At 40.3% G+C, this 20,842-nt stretch overlaps 1 protein-coding gene across 3 annotated transcripts in view; it reads left to right on the forward strand.

The window, feature by feature from the left end:
• Positions 1–20,842, forward strand: part of Myo5a (myosin VA) — a 154,506-nt gene that overhangs the window by 102,315 nt on the left and 31,349 nt on the right. Inside the window, exons 23-31 of one of the 3 annotated variants that reach the window (XM_036193785.1) lie at positions 2,466–2,559; positions 6,512–6,660; positions 8,996–9,109; positions 11,129–11,272; positions 11,451–11,504; positions 12,935–13,162; positions 14,722–14,730; positions 17,064–17,164; positions 19,877–19,957. In XM_036193785.1, coding sequence (XP_036049678.1) covers positions 2,466–2,559; positions 6,512–6,660; positions 8,996–9,109; positions 11,129–11,272; positions 11,451–11,504; positions 12,935–13,162; positions 14,722–14,730; positions 17,064–17,164; positions 19,877–19,957 — 974 coding nt within the window. The remainder of the gene's footprint in view (positions 1–2,465; positions 2,560–6,511; positions 6,661–8,995; positions 9,110–11,128; positions 11,273–11,450; positions 11,505–12,934; positions 13,163–14,721; positions 14,731–17,063; positions 17,165–19,876; positions 19,958–20,842) is intronic. The other 2 variants (XM_036193783.1, XM_036193784.1) reach the window with 2 other exon arrangements.

Below are 20,842 nucleotides of genomic sequence, written 5' to 3' on the forward strand. Positions count from 1 at the left end.
AGGGCACAGTTTTTATAACCCAGTTGTCTGTCTCCCTAAGGTCCCACCTCCAGATATTAATAGTGAGTTTAAGGACATTGAGAGAAGACAGTCACATCATAGCATTGATTACAAATCTTTCAGTGTGAACTTCCATGATTCTGAGGTAGATCAAACAGTGAACTGATAGTCCCTGAACTTATATATAGTTCGAATTCCTATAGAAACTTGTGTTAAGCCATGTTAAGTCCGAGTCAGAGAACTCTAGGCAGGAGCTGCTGAGCAGATGGAACTCCCCAAATGTTCAGTCTCAGCCATTCCTCCATGCTATGAATTTAGCTTATGTTAAAACATGTTGAGCATGGGAAATTGCAGGGCTCCCAAGTAATGGTAAAAAAAAAAAAAAAAAAAAAAAAAAAAAAGAAAAGAAAAAAATGTATTTAAACATTTCTAAAAACCCTTATAATTGGGCTGCCTGAGAAGTAGTAATTGATTTGAATGAGTCCACAGATATCACCTTCTTCTCTAGATGAAAGCAGCTGAATTGTCAGCAGCAACTGAATAATCCTCACTTGCTTCTTCTGTACTGGATTCTGAACATGGACAGCAGCTTCTTCAGGAAGAGCTTAGATGAACTGCAGGCAAAATAGTGTAGCCAGGAAGACTGCTGCCCTGTCCTCATGGTGCTCAGGTCCATGAAATTTCCCTGCATCAGAATGAGACCTAACTCCATGTGCAGACAGGGCAGTGCCACTGTGTAGCGTCCCTTACCATGGCGAGCTTGTTCTTGAATAATTCAAATATGCATTCTAAAGGATGCCCTTGAGCACTTCCTTCCTTCCTCAGTCTCTGTAAGCTTTCAAGATTCCTCTGGAAAAATGCCTTTTCCTTCCTTCCTTCCTTCCTTCCTTCCTTCCTTCCTTCCTTCTTTCCTTCCTTCCTTCCTTCCTTCCTTCCATCCTTCCTTCCTTCCTTCCTTCCTTCCTTCCTTCCTTCCTGTGTGTTTGTATGTGTTTGTGTTTTGCTAGAGATTGACCTTCTTAAAACCCCATTATCTTCTCACAAAGGAAGGCAAGGTCCAAATGTAACACATCTTGGCCTGGATAAAGTGATATTCCCACAACACACGGTGCAGTGACTGGGTGCTGCACCCATGTTTATAAAAAAGAGAGAACTTGAAGTTGAAAGAGGATTGTTACAAATGGGATCCAATAAAGTAGCAGGGTGTGGAGATGGTGAGAATTCATTGTATACATATATGAAATTCTCAGAATAAATAAAAATTTTATTTCTAAAGAATTCATGGGGTTGGAGAGATGTCTCAGCTGTTAAGTGTGTCTCTTGCCCTTCCAGAGGACCAGAGTTTAGTTTCTAGCCTGTACATCTATAATTCCAGCTCTATGGGGTCCAGCACTCTCTTCTGGCTGTGGACACACCCACACATGTGGCATGCCCTCATATATACACATAAAACAATTTTAAAGACTTGTATCTTTAATCTCTTGAATCTGCCCATTTGAATTGTAGCATTCTAGTGGTACAATGAGAAGGTGTTTGTTGTTGTTGTTGTTGTTGTTGTTTGTTTGTTTGTTTAGTTTTTCGAGACAGGGTTTCTCCGTAGCTTTGGAGCCTGTCCTGGACTAGCTCTGTAGACCAGGCTGTTCTCAAACTCACAGAGATCCACCCGGCTCTGCCTCCCGAGTGCTGGGATTAAAGGCATGCGCCATACCCCGGCTGAGGTATTTGATGGCTAATCTTAGTTGTCAACTTGACGCACTGGAATGAGAGAATCCAAAAAAATTTGCCTCCATCAGAATTTCCTTGAGCATGTCTGTAGGGTGTTTTCTCCATTGCTAATTGGTGTGGGAGGGCCCTACCCACTGTGATTGATGCCATCCCTAGGCATGTGGGCCTGGGCTGTGTAAGAAAAATAGCTGAGCATGAGCCTAGGAGCAAGAAACCCTATGGTCTCTTCTTCAAACTCCTGCCTTGGCTTCCTCTGATGATGGACTGTGACCTGGGCATGTAAGATGAAATAAACCCTTTCCTTTCCAAGTTGCTTTGGATCAGAGTGTTGTATCACAGCAACAGAAATCAAAACAGAGCAAGGTGTTATCATTATTTTGGGGACAGATGTTTTGTAGATGCTAGCCAGATACTAAATGTTCATAGTACAGAGTAAAACGGGCACCATCACAGTCCTTTTCCTCCAAGATATGTCTAGTCTATTGGAGAAGGCAAAAAAAAAAAAAAAAAAAAAGACCATTTATATGGACTGTAAGGAGGCAAACACAGGGTTTTGCAACAGCCTAGAGAAAAGGTCTCTAATGAAGATGGTTTTCAAGTTTCTCTGGAGGGAGTAAATTTGAGACAAGTATGACAGGTGACAAGACGTAACTAGGTGAACACAGGAGGCATGGACGGTGACTGTTGTGTGGGACATCTCGGTCCACTACAACATCTCAGTTTGGTGTTTCATTTTATAGCTGGTGTCAAATTTGAAGGAAGAAAATACTTTGCTGAAACAGGAAAAGGAGACCCTCAATCACCTCATCGTGGAGCAGGCTAAGGAGATGACAGGTAAGATTTGTGTGGGTTCAACCTAGCAAACAACAAATTTCAAACCTAAGTTTTAAAAGTTTGACATTATGTTACCAGTTACACAGTATTGCTTAGAGCTGAAAAAAAATTTTTTTAAGTTTTGGCTGTCATCTACATTTACAAGCAAGAGTCCCAAATATTTAGTAATATTTGTCAACTTATAAAGTTGATCTCTGGTCTCTATGTACTAATATGAAGCTATTCAGTAATAAATTATGTAGCTTTTAAAACTTCGCTTTGTATGTATGAGTTTTAACTTATAGGATTTTTACTGGCTTAATAAGAATTCTTGAGCTAATTTATGGGTAGATGTGTGTGAATTTGTTTCTTTGAGTCAAGACTGGCTTTGAACTTGAGATCTTCCTGCCTCACCCTTCCAAATGTGCCTCCATACCTGGCCATTCACATATTTTCAAACTGATGCAATTGGAAATACTTATAGGAATAGCAAATAATTTGGTATATGTGTAATGATCAAATCAAGGTAACCAACATTTTCATCTTCTTAAAATCTATTGTTTGTACTTGTAGGGAACCTTCGCACTCTCCTACCCAGCTGTACTTTGGAACCTTTATCTCACTTCTCTCCAACCTCCTCTTCTGGCTTTCCCAGTGCCCGGTGACCATTTTTTCTATAACTCTTTTCTATCAGATGAGTTTTTTAAAAGCATCTTTATTGATTGAGAACATATACTGTTTGTCTTTCTGGGCCTCACTTATTTTTTAATTTATATTTTACTAAAACAGTGGGTGCCATCCTATTAAGTTCAACTCCTTTTGCTACCAAATTAAAAATGAAAAGTAACTTTTAAGATAAAGAACTTAGTAGATATGTACATTTATTTTATTTATTGATTGTGTGATTGATTAAAATGGTCCATCAGATTGGCCTATTGACATGTCTCTTGTGGAGCATTCTCTTGATTGCTAACTGATGTAGGAGGGCCCAGCCCACTGTGGGTGGTACCATCCCTAGGCAGATGGATGCAGACTATATAAACAAAGGGAGCTGAATGTGACCATGCAAGCAAGCCAGTAAGCAGCATTTGCCCACTGTTCTGCTTCAGTTCCTGCCCCTAAGATCCTGCTTGAGCTCCTGCCCTGGTTTGCCTCAAAGATGGGCTGTAACTTGTAAGCTAAATAAAACCCTTTCCTCCCCCAAGTAGGTTTTAGTCAGTGTTTTATCACAGTAACAAATGGGGGCATTCTGAAAGTAATCCAGAGTAAAGATTAGAGAGATAGTGAGGAAGAGCCCTCTGTACTTCCCTCACATGATCTCTTCCCTCCAATTAAAGATGATGTAGAGGAACAAGAAGACACCCTGGAATTAATAACCTTAACCAAGAAATAAGGTGAAGGGCTGGAGAGATGGCTCAGAGGTTAAGAGCACCAACTGCCCTTCCAGAGGTCCTGAGTTCAATTCCCAGCACCCACATGGTGGCTCACAACCATCTGTAATGAGATCTGGTGCCTTCTTCTGTGTACATAATAAATAAATAAATCTTAAAAAATAGAAAGAAAGAAAGAAAGAAAGAAAGAAGGAAGGAAGGAAGGAAGGAAGGAAGGAAGGAAGGAAAGAAAGAAAGAAAGAAAGAAAGAAAGAAAGAAAGAAAGAAAGAAAGAAAGAAAGAAAGAAAGAAAGGAGGTGAAGACAAGAAGCCAGAAGAAAATGTTAAAAGGGGCAAAAGAAAACAGTATGGAAAGAAAGTTTCCAGTATGCAGACTGTCAGGGAAGGATCCAGAATGATGGAAACATTTCTAAGGAAATAGATAGTGTTTTTTGAAATTGACTATAGAAATGAAGAAGTAAAAATGGATTTGTCTTGAAATTTTTGCTGGAAGACTTGGACTAGCTTCTACAAACTGGTGGGAATAAAGGATAATTTATAGAATGTCTTAGGAAAAAATTCTCATTTATTAATTCAGAACGTATGGAATCCCTCTCCTGGGGAAGCATTATGAAAGGCATCAGGGAAATAGTAGTGATGAGGCTCTTGCATCCCTTGACTCATGGAGCTGGCAGAGAGTTAAATGATAGAGCAATAGAAGCAGCTAGGGCAGTTTGAAACTGACCCACAACTATAAGAATACAAAGAGCATACTGGTAGGAAACCAATTATATTATAAAAGTAATTGGTTGAGTCACTAGGTTACAATGCATAGCTTCTTTTAAGAGGTATTTTTTTAACTTAATTTAATCTTATGTGTATGGGTGTTTTGTCTGCATTTTTATCTGTGCACCATGTGTATGCCTGGTGACTGTGGAGGTCCAAAGAGGATGCTGGATCCCAAAGAACTGAAGTTACAGGTTGTAAGCCACCATGTGGGTCCTTGGAATTAAACCTAGGTCCTCTAGAAGAGCAACCAGTACTCTTGACTACTGAGCCTCCACGCATAGCTGCTTTTTTTTTTTTATTACCTGTAGTCAGTGGCTAATCTCTGAACTCCAGACCATGTGTAGCCAAGAGCAAGCTACTGGCAGAAAAGGCAGTGAGGTAGGGAACTGGAAAAGTTAGGGTTCCTTAAGCAGCACGTGAGAGATGGCAAAGAAGTAAATAGCACCGTCAGCAGAGCTGAAGCAGTCATCTAGTTAGAAGTGGAGGGGTAATAGGTTGACAGGGCTTCAGTGTGCCAGAAGATTATATGATAGAACATGGGACTGAGACACACAGACAAATACAGAGTAGGAAGGCAAGTCCCTTTAAAGTCACCATTCTCTTGAAGAATGACTTTTTGGATCATTATTTAGCCTAAATAATTTATGAATATCAGAATTTATTAATAAGATGGCTCATTTCCAGGCCTAAGGACCTAAGTTCAATCCATGCGCCACATGGTGAATGAAGAGAATTGATTCCCATAGTTATCTTCTGGCCTCCACATGTATGTTATGACATATATACACACACACAAAAAAAAATTTTTATTGGATTTTAAGAATATCATAAAACAACACTATTTGAATAAAAATATGTATGCTGATACTTTACTTACATGAATAACCTAAGAGGATACTATGTAAATATATATAGTTTATTTGTCATCGCTTACTAGACTAGTACGTAGTGGAAGTTTATCCAGAAGTTCTTGTAATCTGGGTGTAGTGGTGCACGCCCATAACCCCAGCACTGAGGACATTGAAGCAGGATGAACTGTATAGCCATGCATGCATACTATGCAGTCATGCCAGGTTAGGGCTACATAGCAAGACTGTCTCAAACACACACACACACACACACACACACACACACACACACACACACACAAGCAAATAGGAATGTGTTGTAACCAGAGCATGGACTGGTGGGACCAAAGCTCCATGGATGACAGTTGTCATTTATAAGAGATTTAATTTGGGTTATGCTTCTTTCTCTTCCTTCCTTCTCAAAACTCTCTCACGGGGCTAAAAGTTCAGTTCCACTAAGAGAAACTAAAAGTCAGCATGCCTGTTTACATTCTTGAATTCTATGGAGTCACCTTTGTATGCATATTCCCCTTCCAGTTTTGAGGGGGGATTGTTTTTGTTCTGTGCAGTTCTGAAAAGGTTTATTATAGTGTAGAACAGGTTCCTAGGCAATACTTCATTATATGTTGAGTAAGGATGGACTCTAAATGATAAATAAGAATGGAATTACCATTGTCTCTGGCACAAGGAACAGCTTTTTGTTGTTTTGTTTGTTTGTTTGTTGTTTGTTTGTTTGTTTTTAACTGATTTCTTAATCTCACCTGTGGCCAGGGGCCCTTCCCAGGGGCATTTGCTTTTAGCTCCTGAGTTTGTTCTGTTATCCTTTGGCTTCTGCTGGAAGGCCTAGCTTCCTCGTCTGTCTCTGGGCTGCTTCAAGGTCTTTTTCTTGCCACCTCTGTGGCCTGACATGACACCTGTCACCCTTTTTCCAGGTCCTGATCCTTTATATCCTCTTGTTTATTTCAGAAACTATGGAGAAGAAGTTAGTGGAAGAGACAAAACAGCTGGAGATTGACCTGAATGATGAAAGGCTGAGGTATCAGAACCTCCTGAACGAGTTCAGTCGTCTGGAGGAGCGCTATGATGACCTCAAGGAGGAGATGACCCTGATGCTGGTGAGCCCAACACTTGTTTTTTTAAAGAGTCTGTGTAACCCCAGCTGGCCTTAGACCCAGGATCCTTCTGTTTTCTACCTCCTGGGGATTATAGGCATGACCCTGTCATACCTGGCTTTGGCTTTTTTTTTTTTAAGATGAAAATATTTAGTCATATATAAAAGTAAGTAGAATCATCGAGTGAACCTCAATACATCTATCACCCATTTCCCAAATAGTCAATGTATCTCTGTTTTCTCTCCTATCCACCACCTTCCCCACTTTATGGATTATATTATTTAAAGTAAATCCCAGAAATCATGCAGTTTTATCCATAAATACTTCAGTAAAGTCAGATACTTAAAGATGGGGCTATAAAATAGTATAATTAGTATATAGTATAAAATAGTCAGATTATCAAGACTGTGCTTCCTACATTAAATGACAATGTAAATTTTGTATATTTATATTATTTTTATATAACTGTTTTCTTCACTGGAGCTTGTAATTTCCAAGTTAAATTCCCATACAGAGAAAATTCACTCTCTGATAATAATAATTTATGTTAGCAGTGTCAAGGGCTCTTTTGTCCTTGCCAGTGCACTTTCCACACGTGGAGCTGCCCTAATTATTGTCAGGAAACTGATTTCTCAGGCTCTCTTGTTCCTAAGAGGTAACCTAATGGTACATGTGGCTAGAATGCTCCAAAACAGATCTTGTAAAAAGCAAACTAAGTTGGTGCTTGTAGGAAAGAATATTTACTTCAAATTTTGTTGATAGAAAGATCTGCTTGGCAGAGATCTTTAAAGCATAACATAAAACTAATGTTTGCAAGGTTCACAGATGAGCAAGCCTGGTGTAAGGGAAGCTGAAAAGCACGTTTAAATCCCATATTAGATGATTGCTCTACACCTTACTAATCTGCCCTACAAGGAGCCTTTTACGGTAGGAGTGGGTCACTATGATCCGTGATTGACAGATCTGAAGATCCTTGACTGAGCCTTGGCTTCCTTGGCTTCCAAGTTGGTAGGTCCTCTCGAACCCCCCCCCCCCTTTGTGTTCTGTCCCCTTCAGCTTTCCCCAGCATCTAGCTCCTCTCTCTCAGTGCTCTTGGTCCCCACAGTTCTATTCTTTGGTGTATTTTTATTTACTCTGCATATTGGACAACTGTACTAACCTTTATATTTAATCTGTGTTTCAGTTATACTTAGGACTAAGCTTTGGATCTTACTGGATACTTTGGAGGCCACTGGTTACTTGGAAAACTCCTGAGTAACAGTGGAAACAAAATGATTCTTTGAGTCTTTTCTGTGCATTAGGTACAGTAGACTGTCCCGATTTGCTTTTTCATTCCCTGTGAGTTTTCTCAACACTGATTGATATGGTATCTGTGCCCTGAAAGTATCTTCCAGATCTCCCGAATCATCATGGTCATGATTCAGGGATCTTCAGTGAATTCTGCAGGCATCTAGCTACCTGCCCTGCACTGTCTAATTCTCATGGCTTATTCCACAGATTGATGTCATGTGTAAAGTGATAGACGTTATAGTCACCTATATAACTCCTACTTATTTTTAACCATGTATACTTAATTACCATGTAATGAATGGTTATGTCTGTCATTCAGTGTAATTTATAAACTTTCTTGTAACTTTTATTTTATTACAACACAAAGAATGGCTTGAACAGAGTGACTGAATAACTCAAAACTTTAGGGGAAAAAACCCAAAAACAAAACAACAACAAAAGAGAGCCTTGAAGAAGCCCCATTGATAGAGTCCTTGCTTAGCATGGATCCAAAGGCCTGTGTACCATCCTCAGAACTTTAAATAGAGTGTGGTGGCTCTTGCCTGTAGTCCCAGTACTCAGAAGGAGGAGGCAGGAGGATCAGAAATTCAAAGTCATCTTTAGCTACATAGTGAGTTCAAAGCTAAACTGTTGTACGTGAGACCCTGGGGACTCTGCTAATAGTCACAGGTGATCTACTTTTGGCCATGTGGTTTCATAACACTTTTTACCATGCTGGCACACCTTATCACCAGCTTATAAGAATTTGGTCTGGGCAGTGGTGGCGCACGCCTGTAATCCCAGCACTCGGGAGGCTGAGGCAGGTGGATCTCTGTGAGTTCGAGGCCAGCCTGGTCTAAAGCTAGTCCAGGACAGGCTCCAAAACTACAGAGAAACCCTGTCTCGAAAAAAAAAGGAATTTGGTCAAAACAAGATTGAACCCTTGAGCATTTGGCCATCAGTGCAAACTACTGAGTGGAGATTGTAATGAAGACATTGTGGATGCTGTTTCCACTGTGCATTGTTTCGGTATGTTAAATGAATTGTCTTTGGGTTATTTACCTCACAGAATGTGCCTAAGCCAGGACACAAGAGAACAGACTCTACCCACAGCAGCAATGAGTCTGAATACACCTTCAGCTCTGAATTTGCAGAAACTGAAGAGATTGCACCAAGGACAGAGGTACATTTATCTATCACTAGAAATAAGATGTGCTGCTTCTGCTGATAGGCAACATTTCTAATAATTGGCTTATGTATTCTTAATCGTTTGTATATATGCATACCTCTTGTACATGTTTTTGCCAATACATGTACTAATTTTTGTTTGTTTGGGTGGTAGGATTGAACCAAGAACTCTATATGTAACAAGCGTGTGCTCTATCACTGAGCAGTATCCCCAGTCCTACATTATACTTTTAAATGGAAGCCTTATAGCAGGAGTTTCTTGGCTGTCTCTGTCACAGTTAGACCCCAGGCAGTTTCTGCAGAGAACTCAGCTGCTGGCCGCATTTGCCCTGGAGTCCTCACAGTGTCCTCGGGCTGCTGTGTGCTGGTTTGAAACTATGGCTTTTCCGTGCTTCTATAGGCTGTCGGGTCCTGCTTTTTATCTGAGCTTCCTCACAGCTTCCCACCTGGGGAAAGGACCACCATGACTTCCTCAGCTGTGATAGGATAATTTCAGAATTAAATTAAAACCAATGGTGGTAATGTTATTAATGAATTCTATTACCTTGTCTTCAGTGGTGAGACTATTTTAAGGTCAATATCAAAGTTTCACTCACTCAGTAAAGGCTTGGGCGACAAAGTCCTTACTAAAAAAGGGAAGGAAAATAAGACCCCACAACTCCTCTCCTCCAGATGGTCCACTCTTCCTCCTTTGCTATGTGATCCGGAGAAGTCAAATGACCTTGCTATAAGTAGACACGCCACTGGGACTAAGGACACCATCTAGCACTCTTAAGTGCTTACCATTCATTACACCTCGAGTTGTTTTGTGTTGTGGCAAGTATTACCTTCTGTGCCCCTGCCTTTTCCTGTTCTCTTACCCCTAGCTGTAGAATTTTGTTCTCACCTAGCACTCAGTGGATTCTGCATATAGAGCTGAGAAATTACCCAATCCTATTTTAATAAGATTCCTTTTTACATGCCAAAAGCCCAAAGGAATAATTTCCAGTTAATAACATTTTATGTGTCGAGAGTAAAGTACTATGTTTGTTTATAGAGTGGAGGATCCTGTTACAGTGGTTTGAAAGTTAAAGTTTCTGGAACATATGCATCACTAATAAATGAACAGATATTAAGCTATTTAAATGGAACATTTAAGTACTTGTAGGTGTTTTTGGTGGACCAACACAACTGAGCAATGGGTAAAGTTCTTAATGTGAAGCCTGCTGACCTGAGTTCAAGCCCCAGAACTTATTCTGGAAGGAGAGAATCAACTCCTGCAAGTTGTTCTGTGACTTCCATACATGAACCATTTAACCTTAGGAAAAGCCAAAGTATAAAATTTAAGACAGCATTGAAATGCCACCTTTGGGCAATCAGCTGAGGTAAAAATGTTTCTTTGTTGAGTTTCAGCAGTGACTGTTGTCCCAGGAATGATGTAGTTCTTGATGTAAGTTGAAGTTGCCCCGGCCCACCAGACTTCCAAGGGTTATGTTCAGATATTTATGTTCTTGGATGTGTGTTTGAGAAATTAGAAACCATCTCATTGCCCATCAGAGAGACAGTGCCTAAAGTGGTGGTTCACCTGGCTATGCAGTTAGACAGATAACTGGAAAATGATTACAGCAAGCACTTTTGCTTCTGAGTCATCTCCCAGCCATGTAGTCTTAATTCTTAAACAGATGTGCTAGGGTAGATATTATTATACATCTACAACTGTAATAAATGTATGCAGATTTCCACAGGCTTATTCATATTCCACCAATATAATAGGGGCACAGTTGGCTAATATGGGACATTATTAACTTTGAAATGCCACCTGTGGGCTATTTGCTAGTCAGGTAAGAGAGAAGTAATCCCTTACTGTTGTTTAACTTGTATTTCTCCAATCATTAGCAAGGATGAACATGGTTTTTGTTTTGTTCTACATTTCTTTTGTGAGTTTGACTGTTTTCCTATTGAACTGTTTTCATCGTTGCCTCTTAGGCTTGTGAGTCTCTGGCTTTACTTGATTCTTACTATTTCTGGGTTTTAGGAGCCAAGTGAGAAGAAGGTGCCTCTGGACATGTCATTGTTCCTTAAGCTCCAGAAGCGTGTCACGGAGCTGGAACAGGAGAAGCAGATAATGCAGGATGAGCTGGACAGAAAGGAGGAGCAGGTGTTCCGCAGCAAGGCAAAGGTGAGCAGCAGTGAGGGAGGCCAGGCTGTCCCATTCTGTAGTCTCTGAGTTCTGGGCAGCGCTCGCCCGAGCTTCGAGGGCTTTGGCACTTCACTGCCCTTTGTACAGCAGCTAAGTGTTCTAAGAGTAAAACCTTGACAATTAAAATACAGAGTTCTTACTTTATTTTTCTCCCCAGGAGGAAGAAAGACCACCAATTAGAGGTGCAGAACTGGAATATGAGTCCCTCAAGGTACTGAAAATTTCAGCCCAAAACTTTGTATACTTTGTTTTGAGGAGAGAGCCACTAAGAACTTGTCTTTTTCTCTGAGAGTATCCTTAGCTGAAGGTTCTAGCTTCTCTGATTCGGCCACTAGTTCTGGCCTCTGTTGTTTCTTTTTACAAACTCTATCTCATCTAAGTAGGACTTCACTCTGCAGGAACAGGAGCTAGCAGCCACAGTGGTAAAGATTCTGAACTCTAGAATCAGGATACTTGGTTCAAGTGCTCCCTCCCATCTGTTACCATAAACATCTAATTGATGTTGAGGGCCAGACTAAAGGCATAGGGTAGCGGTCTGCTCTCCAAAACATCCCCTGCCTCACAGAAGCATAGATAAGTGAAAGTGTTTTTTGTAGTATGAGTGAAGCCCAGATTTGTTCTGTATTGGGTGAGTGGTTCTCAAAGTTCACCCCTATATTATCACAGTCACTGTCACCTAGTTCCTTGTTGGATGTACAAAATTCTCAGGCCTCATACCACTAGACATAAGGTCAGAATACTGTAATTGGGGCTTAGAAATAGTGTTTCAACAGGAACTCCAAATGGCTGTGATACATGTTAAAGTTGGGGACACACTGTGCCAGAGTCTCAGCACCAAAGTAAAGACATTGCCTTGTTTTCTGTCCCAGAAATGAACAATGCAAAACTGATTACTAGTTTGTAGATTGAAAGAGAGCCCTGATGAGGACAACAGAGGTCTTCCCAGATGACCCAGTCATTGGGAATATCCTGACCAGCTGTATGCTTGGTTTTGCCCTTACATTTACCTGCAAACAAAGCCTGGGCTTCCCGGGATTGGGACTCAGCAATTTGCATCTGGGAGTATTCCCTGAGCAGATCAGAGTAAATTTGCCGCTGGAATTGGAGTTGGTGATGCAAACCGTCATTTACATTGCTCAGTTGCACTGATGTCATACTTACTTAAGAGTGGAGATCGATGTCCTTTCTAGTAGAATTCCTCCGTCACTTAGGCGAGCTTAGGTTTCCAGTATAAAGACGAGAACGACAGCAGTAACGTCTCAGTCAGTGTCCTGTGCTGGGAAGAGACGCCATGACCACGGCAGCTCTTATAGAGGAGACACTTACCTGGGGCTGGCTTGCAGTTCCGAGGTTTAGTCCATTGTGATCATGGTGGGAAGGATGGTACACACAGGCAGACATGGTTCTGGAGAGGTAGCTGAGAGTTCTACATCCAAATCCGAAGGTAGCAGAAAAGATTATGACACACTGACTAGGCTTGAGTATCTGAGACCTCAAAGCCCACCCCTAGTGACATACTTCCTCTAACAAGGCCACTCCTGCTCCAACACGCCACACCTCCCAATAGCGGCACTCCCTATGAGCCTATGGGGCCATTTTCATTCAAACTGCCACAGTAAATTTGTCTATCTTTTCATTCAGCGTCAAGAACTGGAATCAGAAAACAAAAAACTGAAAAATGAGCTGAATGAGTTACGCAAAGCCCTCAGTGAGAAAAGTGCCCCAGAAGTGACTGCACCAGGTGCTCCTGCCTACCGTGTCCTCATGGAACAGCTGACCTCCGTGAGCGAGGAGCTTGATGTTCGCAAGGAGGAAGTCCTCATCTTGAGGTCTCAGCTGGTGAGCCAGAAAGAAGCCATCCAACCCAAAGTAAGCATGTTGAGTATGAAGCATGGTGACTGGCTTTCACTTCTTCTTATATTTTTCCTCCAGTTTGTAATGAAAGGGCAGTTACAAAAACCACTGGATTCCCAGGTGTCTTTCAAAGTTTTATTTCTCATAATCAAAAGATTTTTTTAAAAAAATGCTTTTATAGTAATCTTGCCTCAGTATATTCTGAACTAAAGTAAAATACATTGAATATGAAAATCTACAAATTATTTTGGTATAAAGAGGCATTAAGTCTAACTAAAATTACTTGTTGAAATTGGCCTGCATAAGTGTAAATGTAACAAAGTGGTTAGAAATGAAATCAGTTCATGGAAATTACAGGGAGATGATTCTTGTTCACTCCTAGGAGCTCCCTTTACTAGGGAGGCGGTAGGAAGAGCTGTGTTCATGGAGTCACAGAAAGCAGTCTACACTGTCACCTTTCCTGGCTCAGTCTCATCTGGTTCCAAGACTTGAAGAGGCTGGCCTTGAAAAAGAAAGCCCTGTATGCCTCCTGGACGAAGACTAAATCAGTATTCTCTCCTCTCTCAGCAGACCCATAGTCTCCCTTTTTCTTTCTAAATTTATGAATAGTTGTATATATTTGTAGGAAGCTTTAGTGAAAATTAAGAGATTGGAAAATAAAAATAAAGCAAAGGGCATAAATACAACCTCACTAGTAGAGCACATGGTTTGGTTACATGCCTGCCCACTTATTAAGTTCACATAGCCCACTGTTGTATGATAATGAGCTGGCCCTATCTCAACACAGTCCTTGCCCGCCCAGCTCCCGGCCTCCACGTAACACACCTTACCTGTTCTGGAGGTGTGCAGTACACTGACACTTTCTGAATACCTGGTGTCTATTTGTCATTCTGAGTTTCTCAATTTCTTGTTTTCAAGGCAGTGGTGAACAGTAGTAAACACATAGTGAGCTAGGGTGTGAGTTAGCACAGCCAGTGCTGGTTTGTCTGTTCTCCCTTCTGAGAAGGGGGGGGGGGGGCTTCCCCTGGACAGTTGCCCTCCCACTGCTCACTGCCCACTGCTTGAACTCTTCAAATCCTAGTATGAAATCTCACCCAGATAGATCGACAGCACAGTCATTCTTTCATACACCCAAGATTTTACAACCAGGAATATTTTAAAACAAAACAACTCAGAAAAGAACTTAAGCATTAGAAATAGCAGTTCCAGCTGGGCAATGGTGGCGCACGCCTTTAATCCCAGCACTTGGGAGGCAGAGGCAGGTGGATCTCTGTGAGTTCGAGGCCAGCCTGTCTACAGAATGAGTTCCAGGACAGCCAAGACTATACAAAGAGAAACCTTGTCTCGAAAAACCAAAAAGAAAAAGAAAATAGGGGTTCCTATCTCATACATATATATTAATGTCTACCTTCTGACAGTTTTGTGAATGCTAGTGCATTTAGCGTTAGTTTTAGAAGAAACAAGTCCTAGCTTTTAAATGAACTCTTGTATGGATTCAGTGAATGTATCTGTTCATGAAGCTAAAGATTTATTGTTTTCTGCATTTTTGTGCTTGCCAACATGTGATTTTTCAGGACGACAAGGTAATTATACATATTTTTAATATTTAATAAGTACTTCTGTTTATCCTAACATGGCTTACAGGTCTCCTCAGTTAATGTTAATGCTGCTTTGTTACCAAGTCTATTTTATTTTGTACTGTTTTCTAAGATGGATTGATTTATTTTTTGTGTTTATGTATGTGGAAATGAATGCCACAAGAGGGCATTGTGTGCCCTCCTCCATCACTCTCCATCTGTTCCTTTGAGGTAGAGATGGCTTTTATTTCCTCAGCTCAGCTAGAAGCCAGGAAGCCCAGCAGTGCCCTGGCTCCACCCCTCAGAACCTGGCTTACAGACATACGTGGAATGTCTAGCTTGTCACATGGGTGCTGAGATCTGAACCCTCTTAAGTGCTGCTACATCTCTCTAGCCCTCTACCTTTTTTGCATCAGGAGCTCATAGAGCCCAAGTTGGCCTCAAACTCACTGTTATAGTTGAAGATGTCATCCTGCCTCTACCTCCTGAGTGCTCTGAGTACAGTGTAAGCTGCCATGCCCTGCTTCTTCTTTACTGACTAATATCCTGTGTGACTTCTCACTCACAGTCACCTCTGTGACTCACTAGTGTAGCTCTGGGGTCATGCAGAAGTTGGGGGGAAATACCCTTCACTTAGAGCACTCTTAAATGGACAGTTCTCCCAGGCACACATCCATACCAAATCAAACAAGGTGGAGGAGAAATGGAAGAGCTGGGCAGGCCTTCTTTACTGCCATCTCCCGTCCCTAAGGACAAGCCCAGAGCTAGAATAAAAAGTAGCTCCTGTGAAGTTGTAGAGTTGAATGTCTCTAGTTATCCTGGGGTCAACTGTTGAGCGATAATAGGATGCTTCATATATGATACATCCTTTTCAGAACTTCATATGGGAACTACTACATAGAACAGTGGGACAAAAGCTTCTCAGTGCTGCAATACAGATCTGATCCTGTCTCCCAAATACTATATCCAAGACAAGCAGAATGAGGAAAGACCCAGCTGCTCGTTCCCCATCAGCAAATGGAGACCCCATTTTCCTCTGTCTTCATACTATCTGAATAGATCAAGTAACCTTATTTATTAGAAGTTGAAAAACACCACAGAAAAGTCCTAAGATATTCAAGTACCATGTATCATTATTTGATACAAAAACTTGAATCATTGTGAATCATATTTATAGGTCTTAAAATGAGAATATCAAATAGATTTTTATCAAATAATTTTTTCTTTTAGGGAAAAAATTAAATTAGCTGAAATATGCTAAATATATACTCTTTATAAAATAAAGCTAAAGAAATGTTTATCTGGGGCCAGGGATGTAGTTCAACTGGTAAAATGCTTACCTAGCATGCACAAAGCCCTGGGTTAGATCTGCAGCACTCCATAAGCTGGGCTGGTTCAGTGGTGCACACCTATGATCCAGGTACTGAGGAAGATGAGGCAAGAAGACCAGAAGTTCAAGAGTCTGAGGATGGCCTGGGCATGAGCCACTGTGATGATCATGTGTACCTAATAAACTTACCTGAGGGTCAGAGGACAGAGCCAGCCAGTAGGTTAGACAGAGGTCAAGCAGTGGTACACACACCCTTAATCCTATCACTTGGGAGGCAGAGATCCATCTGGATCTCTGTGAGTTCAAGGTCACACCGGAAACAGAACCAGGCAGTGATGGCACACACTTTTAATCCCAGTACTGGTAATCACACATGCCTTTAATCCTAGGAAGTGATGTCTTGGCACAGAAAGGTGTATAAGGCATAAGGAAACAGAACTCACTCACTTTTCTGAACAGAGATTTAGGCTGAGGATTTCGTAGAGGTAAGAACTAGTGGCTGACTGTTCTGCTTCTCTGATCTTTCAGCTTTCATCCTGATATCTGGCTCCAGGTTGTTTATTAAAACCATTTAGGTTTCAAACAACAAGCCACCACACCTAGCTTAGAACAAAAATTGAAAGATTAGACATGTTTCTTAGACAAAGAGAATGAACCTTTTAGGATGCTAAAGTTGTTTTCCTTTAGAGACATAAATTAGTAATTTTATTTAATGTTTTTGGTGTGTTTGTGTGTGTGTGTGTGTGTGTGTGTGTGTGTGTGTGTGTGTGTGTACGAACCAGAGAGAGTGTGTGCTTGTATCTGTATAAGCAAACACATTAATGTCAGATGATAATTTATGGGAGTAGATTCTTTCCACTGTATGGATTCTAGAGCTTGAACCCTGGTCATGAGGCTAGGTGCAAATGCCCTTTTTACCCACTAAGGCCTGAAATGAAAAGCATGTGTCATATGTGATCACAGCTACTGAGTGGAGCTTCATGTGGAAATGTATCATTTCTCCCTTCAGAACACCATGACAGACTCCACAATACTTTTGGAAGATGTACAGAAAATGAAAGACAAAGGTGAAATAGCACAAGCATATATTGGTTTGAAAGAAACCAACAGGTAAGTTGATCCTTTCATCCATCTTGGTTTAACTGTATGAATCTGCGTCTTCAAGCCAACCTCTTATTCAGGAAGTCAGTGTGCTGACTCATTGCTTTATTAGAAATCAGCCAATCTTCAAGAAGAACCTAAGGTTTCTGATGTAAACCAGCTTAAAATCCCATTCATAATATCAGTAATTGTTGAAGATTGGTGTCAAAGGAAATGTTATTCACATTATAGGAAGATCTTTATGTCAAGGGCCTTGACCTTAAGCTTCCTGGAGAAGAAAACCCACTGCTCAGTTTAGGCTGTCCTGGGTAGATCCTTTCATAGTAAGGGTGTTGTTCAGATGGCCATTTGAAGGTTTGTAGAGGCAGCTGCAGTATTCAGTAATTGAAGTGTAGCATGAAGAGCAGTGAAGATGTATGTGCCTGGAATCCCATCAGTGGCAGCCATGTAGCTCTAGGAGGGTGCCACAACTTTGAAGATGGGAGAATAGACACTCATACCTCCAATTTTTAGCCTTACTGCCAACCTCATTTCTGAACAGAGATTTAGTGCCATTGTACTCTAAACAGAAAAAAATTACACACTGGACCGTTTTGAGGGAGCATGGCCTGTAGTGAAAGACAGTTCTGGAGTCTCCTAGTATCCTATTTTGATAACATAGTTCCAGGATTGACATACATAAATACCCACAAATTAAATATATATACCTTACAAAACATAAGATAGTTCTTTATTTACAGGCAAAGGTACAGAGGTACATTTTTAAAGGTACTTGGTTAAATGTAAATTTAATGAATTAATTATAAACTTTTATATTTAAGATTATCTTAAGTAGCCTGGCTGTTGTGGTTCTTTAATCCTAGAACTCAGGAGGCAGAGACAGGCAGATCTATGTAACATCTATGGTCTACATAGTGAGTTCCAGGCCAGCCATGGCTACACAGAGAAATCTTGTGTAGACAAAACAAAAAGAACATCTAATTATAGTAAGGGTAGTAGTATGCTGTCCATCCATCCACTCAGCTGTTCCCTCACCAGGTCTGAAGTGTGCCTACCTCATGCCTGACACTAGGCCACTTAGTGGGAATCCAGAGAAGAAGACAAATACAGCTCCTTCTCACAGAGGTTATAGGCTCCTTAGAGAAATGGCTGGCAATGGTTGGGTTTTAGTCTGAAGATATTAGAAAGAATTGTTTAACTTGAAGAATGATTGTAATGGAGCAAGACTGAAGGCACAAAACCAGTTAAGAGGCTTTGCCATAAGCCATTGACTGGTCCTGGCAGCAGGAGCTGGGTGATGACATTTGGGAATGAAAGAAGTGGGAAATTTGAAAGATGTGTGTGAAGATGAGGTCAGTAAACCTGTAGTCTGTTGGCTGTTGAGAGGGTTCTAGTGAAGCTTGCAGTTTCTGCTGTGGGGACTCAAATGAATGTGCTGCTGCCATTTCATGACCATGAGGCCAGGGTGGAATGATGAATGGATTCACACATACTGAATTTTAGCAGACAAGAAGGCATTCAGGGAGAGAAAGCCCACTAGGCAGTTGAGTTGTATATAATTCCAATACACATGGCCTAAGATATAAATTTTGAATTCATAAGAATATAATAATATAATTGAAACCTCTGAAATAAATAACGAGAGAGAGGGGGGGAGGGTAGATTGAAAATAGAATTCACTCAAATTCATGTTATGTAAACACAGTAACAAAAGTATATCAAGATTAAGAACCCGGACTCTCAAATCACATGGACTGGACTCAGATACTTCCTTCCATCTATTAATACTACATGGTGACAGGAAGAACAGATAAGGTAGTGAAAGAATGAAGAGCAGCATCTGACATTTAACAAAGCCTCAAAACATGTTGTTTACACCCTAGGTAGGAAAACTGTTACTAAATAAATGTTGTCTATAAACTCTACTATTTTAATAAGAGGTGATAGATACACCTCTGATATAAAGGCAGTTTCTCCATATCTTAAATTTAATTTTATCCAAAAATTTAAAACCATGTCAAGGGGGCTGGAGAGATGGCTCAGTGGTTAAGAGCATTAGCAGCTCTTCCAGAGGTCCTGAGTTCAATTCCCTGCAACCACAAGGTGGCTCATAACCATCTGTAATGAGATCTGGTGCCCTCTTCTGGCATGCAGGCATACATAATACATATACATAATACATAAATAAATCTGCAGGTGTGTATGCAAATAGAGCACCATATTAAATAAAAAAATGTAACATGTCAGAAGCTGAGAACTTTGGATATTGTCTGATGTTACTTGTACAATAATTTTTGTAAAAGTTTACATGGGGAATCAGATTATGCTGAAATAAATTCCTATCAAGAAAACTGAAATTGTCATTTTGGAATAGGTTATGAAAATTGCCATAGAATTTGTCTTTTCATAGATGTGTAATGGTTAGCTTCAATGTAATACTTGATGTGCAAGGTATTCTGGCTCGCCGCATAAAACATTAGAAATTGAATGTCTCACTTTCCAGTCATTTCTTTTCATTTCTTCATTTATCTGTAATGCAACTTTTTATCCATTTTTTTTAATTAACCAAGGTAATTTTGTGATTATGTAAAGTCATTTGTATACTAAAAATGGTCCTATCCACTTAGAATGCTGGAATGTTGTGTGCTTTTCTTGACCACCATCATCTCATTTCCATCCTGTGTCCCTTTGTGTTTTGCATTGTGTTCCTTTACATGGAAGATCATCTACTATGGATTACCAGGAGTTGAATGAGGATGGAGAACTCTGGCTGGTTTATGAAGGGTTAAAACAAGCCAACAGGTTATATCTGTCTCCTCAAAGGGGATTGTTATTAACTTGTTTTCCTTACTAACAGTGGACTCACAACTTTGATGCGTTGTGTCTTGTGCATTTACTGTCCTCTTGAGACAATTAGTCTCAATAAAATGTAGAACCTGCAGCCAAATACCTTCTTTAAAATTGTCTCTACTAACAGATACTGCTCAGGCTCAAGTTGATTATAGGTGAATACAAATTGCTTCATATAACCCACAGTGCTGTCAGGAGTGAGTGTCTAAAACTTGTGATTCTCACTAGGACAAGTTATTGAAGCATGGCCACTAGTACTTGTTACCTGGACAGTAGCTTATTTTTAATAAGTGTCAATCTGGGATACACATTCCTGTAACAGATGTGGCCACTTTCTCATTATTGTGATGCTGCCTAAAAGTGTTGTCAGGTTCCTGATTCAGCATTCTCTGTGGTTATTGTGAGATCCAAAGCTAAAGAAGTCAGGATAACCACCTGAGCTCAGCAATTTATTTCCAAGAAAAAAACAAACAACATAGAATTAGCTGTGTTTCTCTTTAACACATTCATCTTCCCTAGTGATGTCTCTGTGTTAAAAATCTGATAAAAATTCCATTTTAGTGATTATAACTTTAAAATCCTTACACTGTTAAATGTGCTATACTTGTTCAGCTTTGTTCTAACCATATAACCATTGGCATTAACTTCTGTGTTGTTGGCTAACTTTCTTGAAACTTCATAACTAAAATATTTTAGTCTGCTATTAATAGTTGCTCACAATGGCATCAGTAAGTTTTTTACTCAGCAGTTGATAACAAAGGAAATTGGGATTAAGTGTCTTTTTCTTCATGTTAGTTAGTTCTTGACTGTAACTTTGTCCAAAAGCTGTATCTTGTT

Source organism: Onychomys torridus, chromosome 7 (genome assembly GCF_903995425.1).
Source record: "Onychomys torridus chromosome 7, mOncTor1.1, whole genome shotgun sequence".
Lineage (NCBI taxonomy): Eukaryota > Metazoa > Chordata > Mammalia > Rodentia > Cricetidae > Onychomys > Onychomys torridus.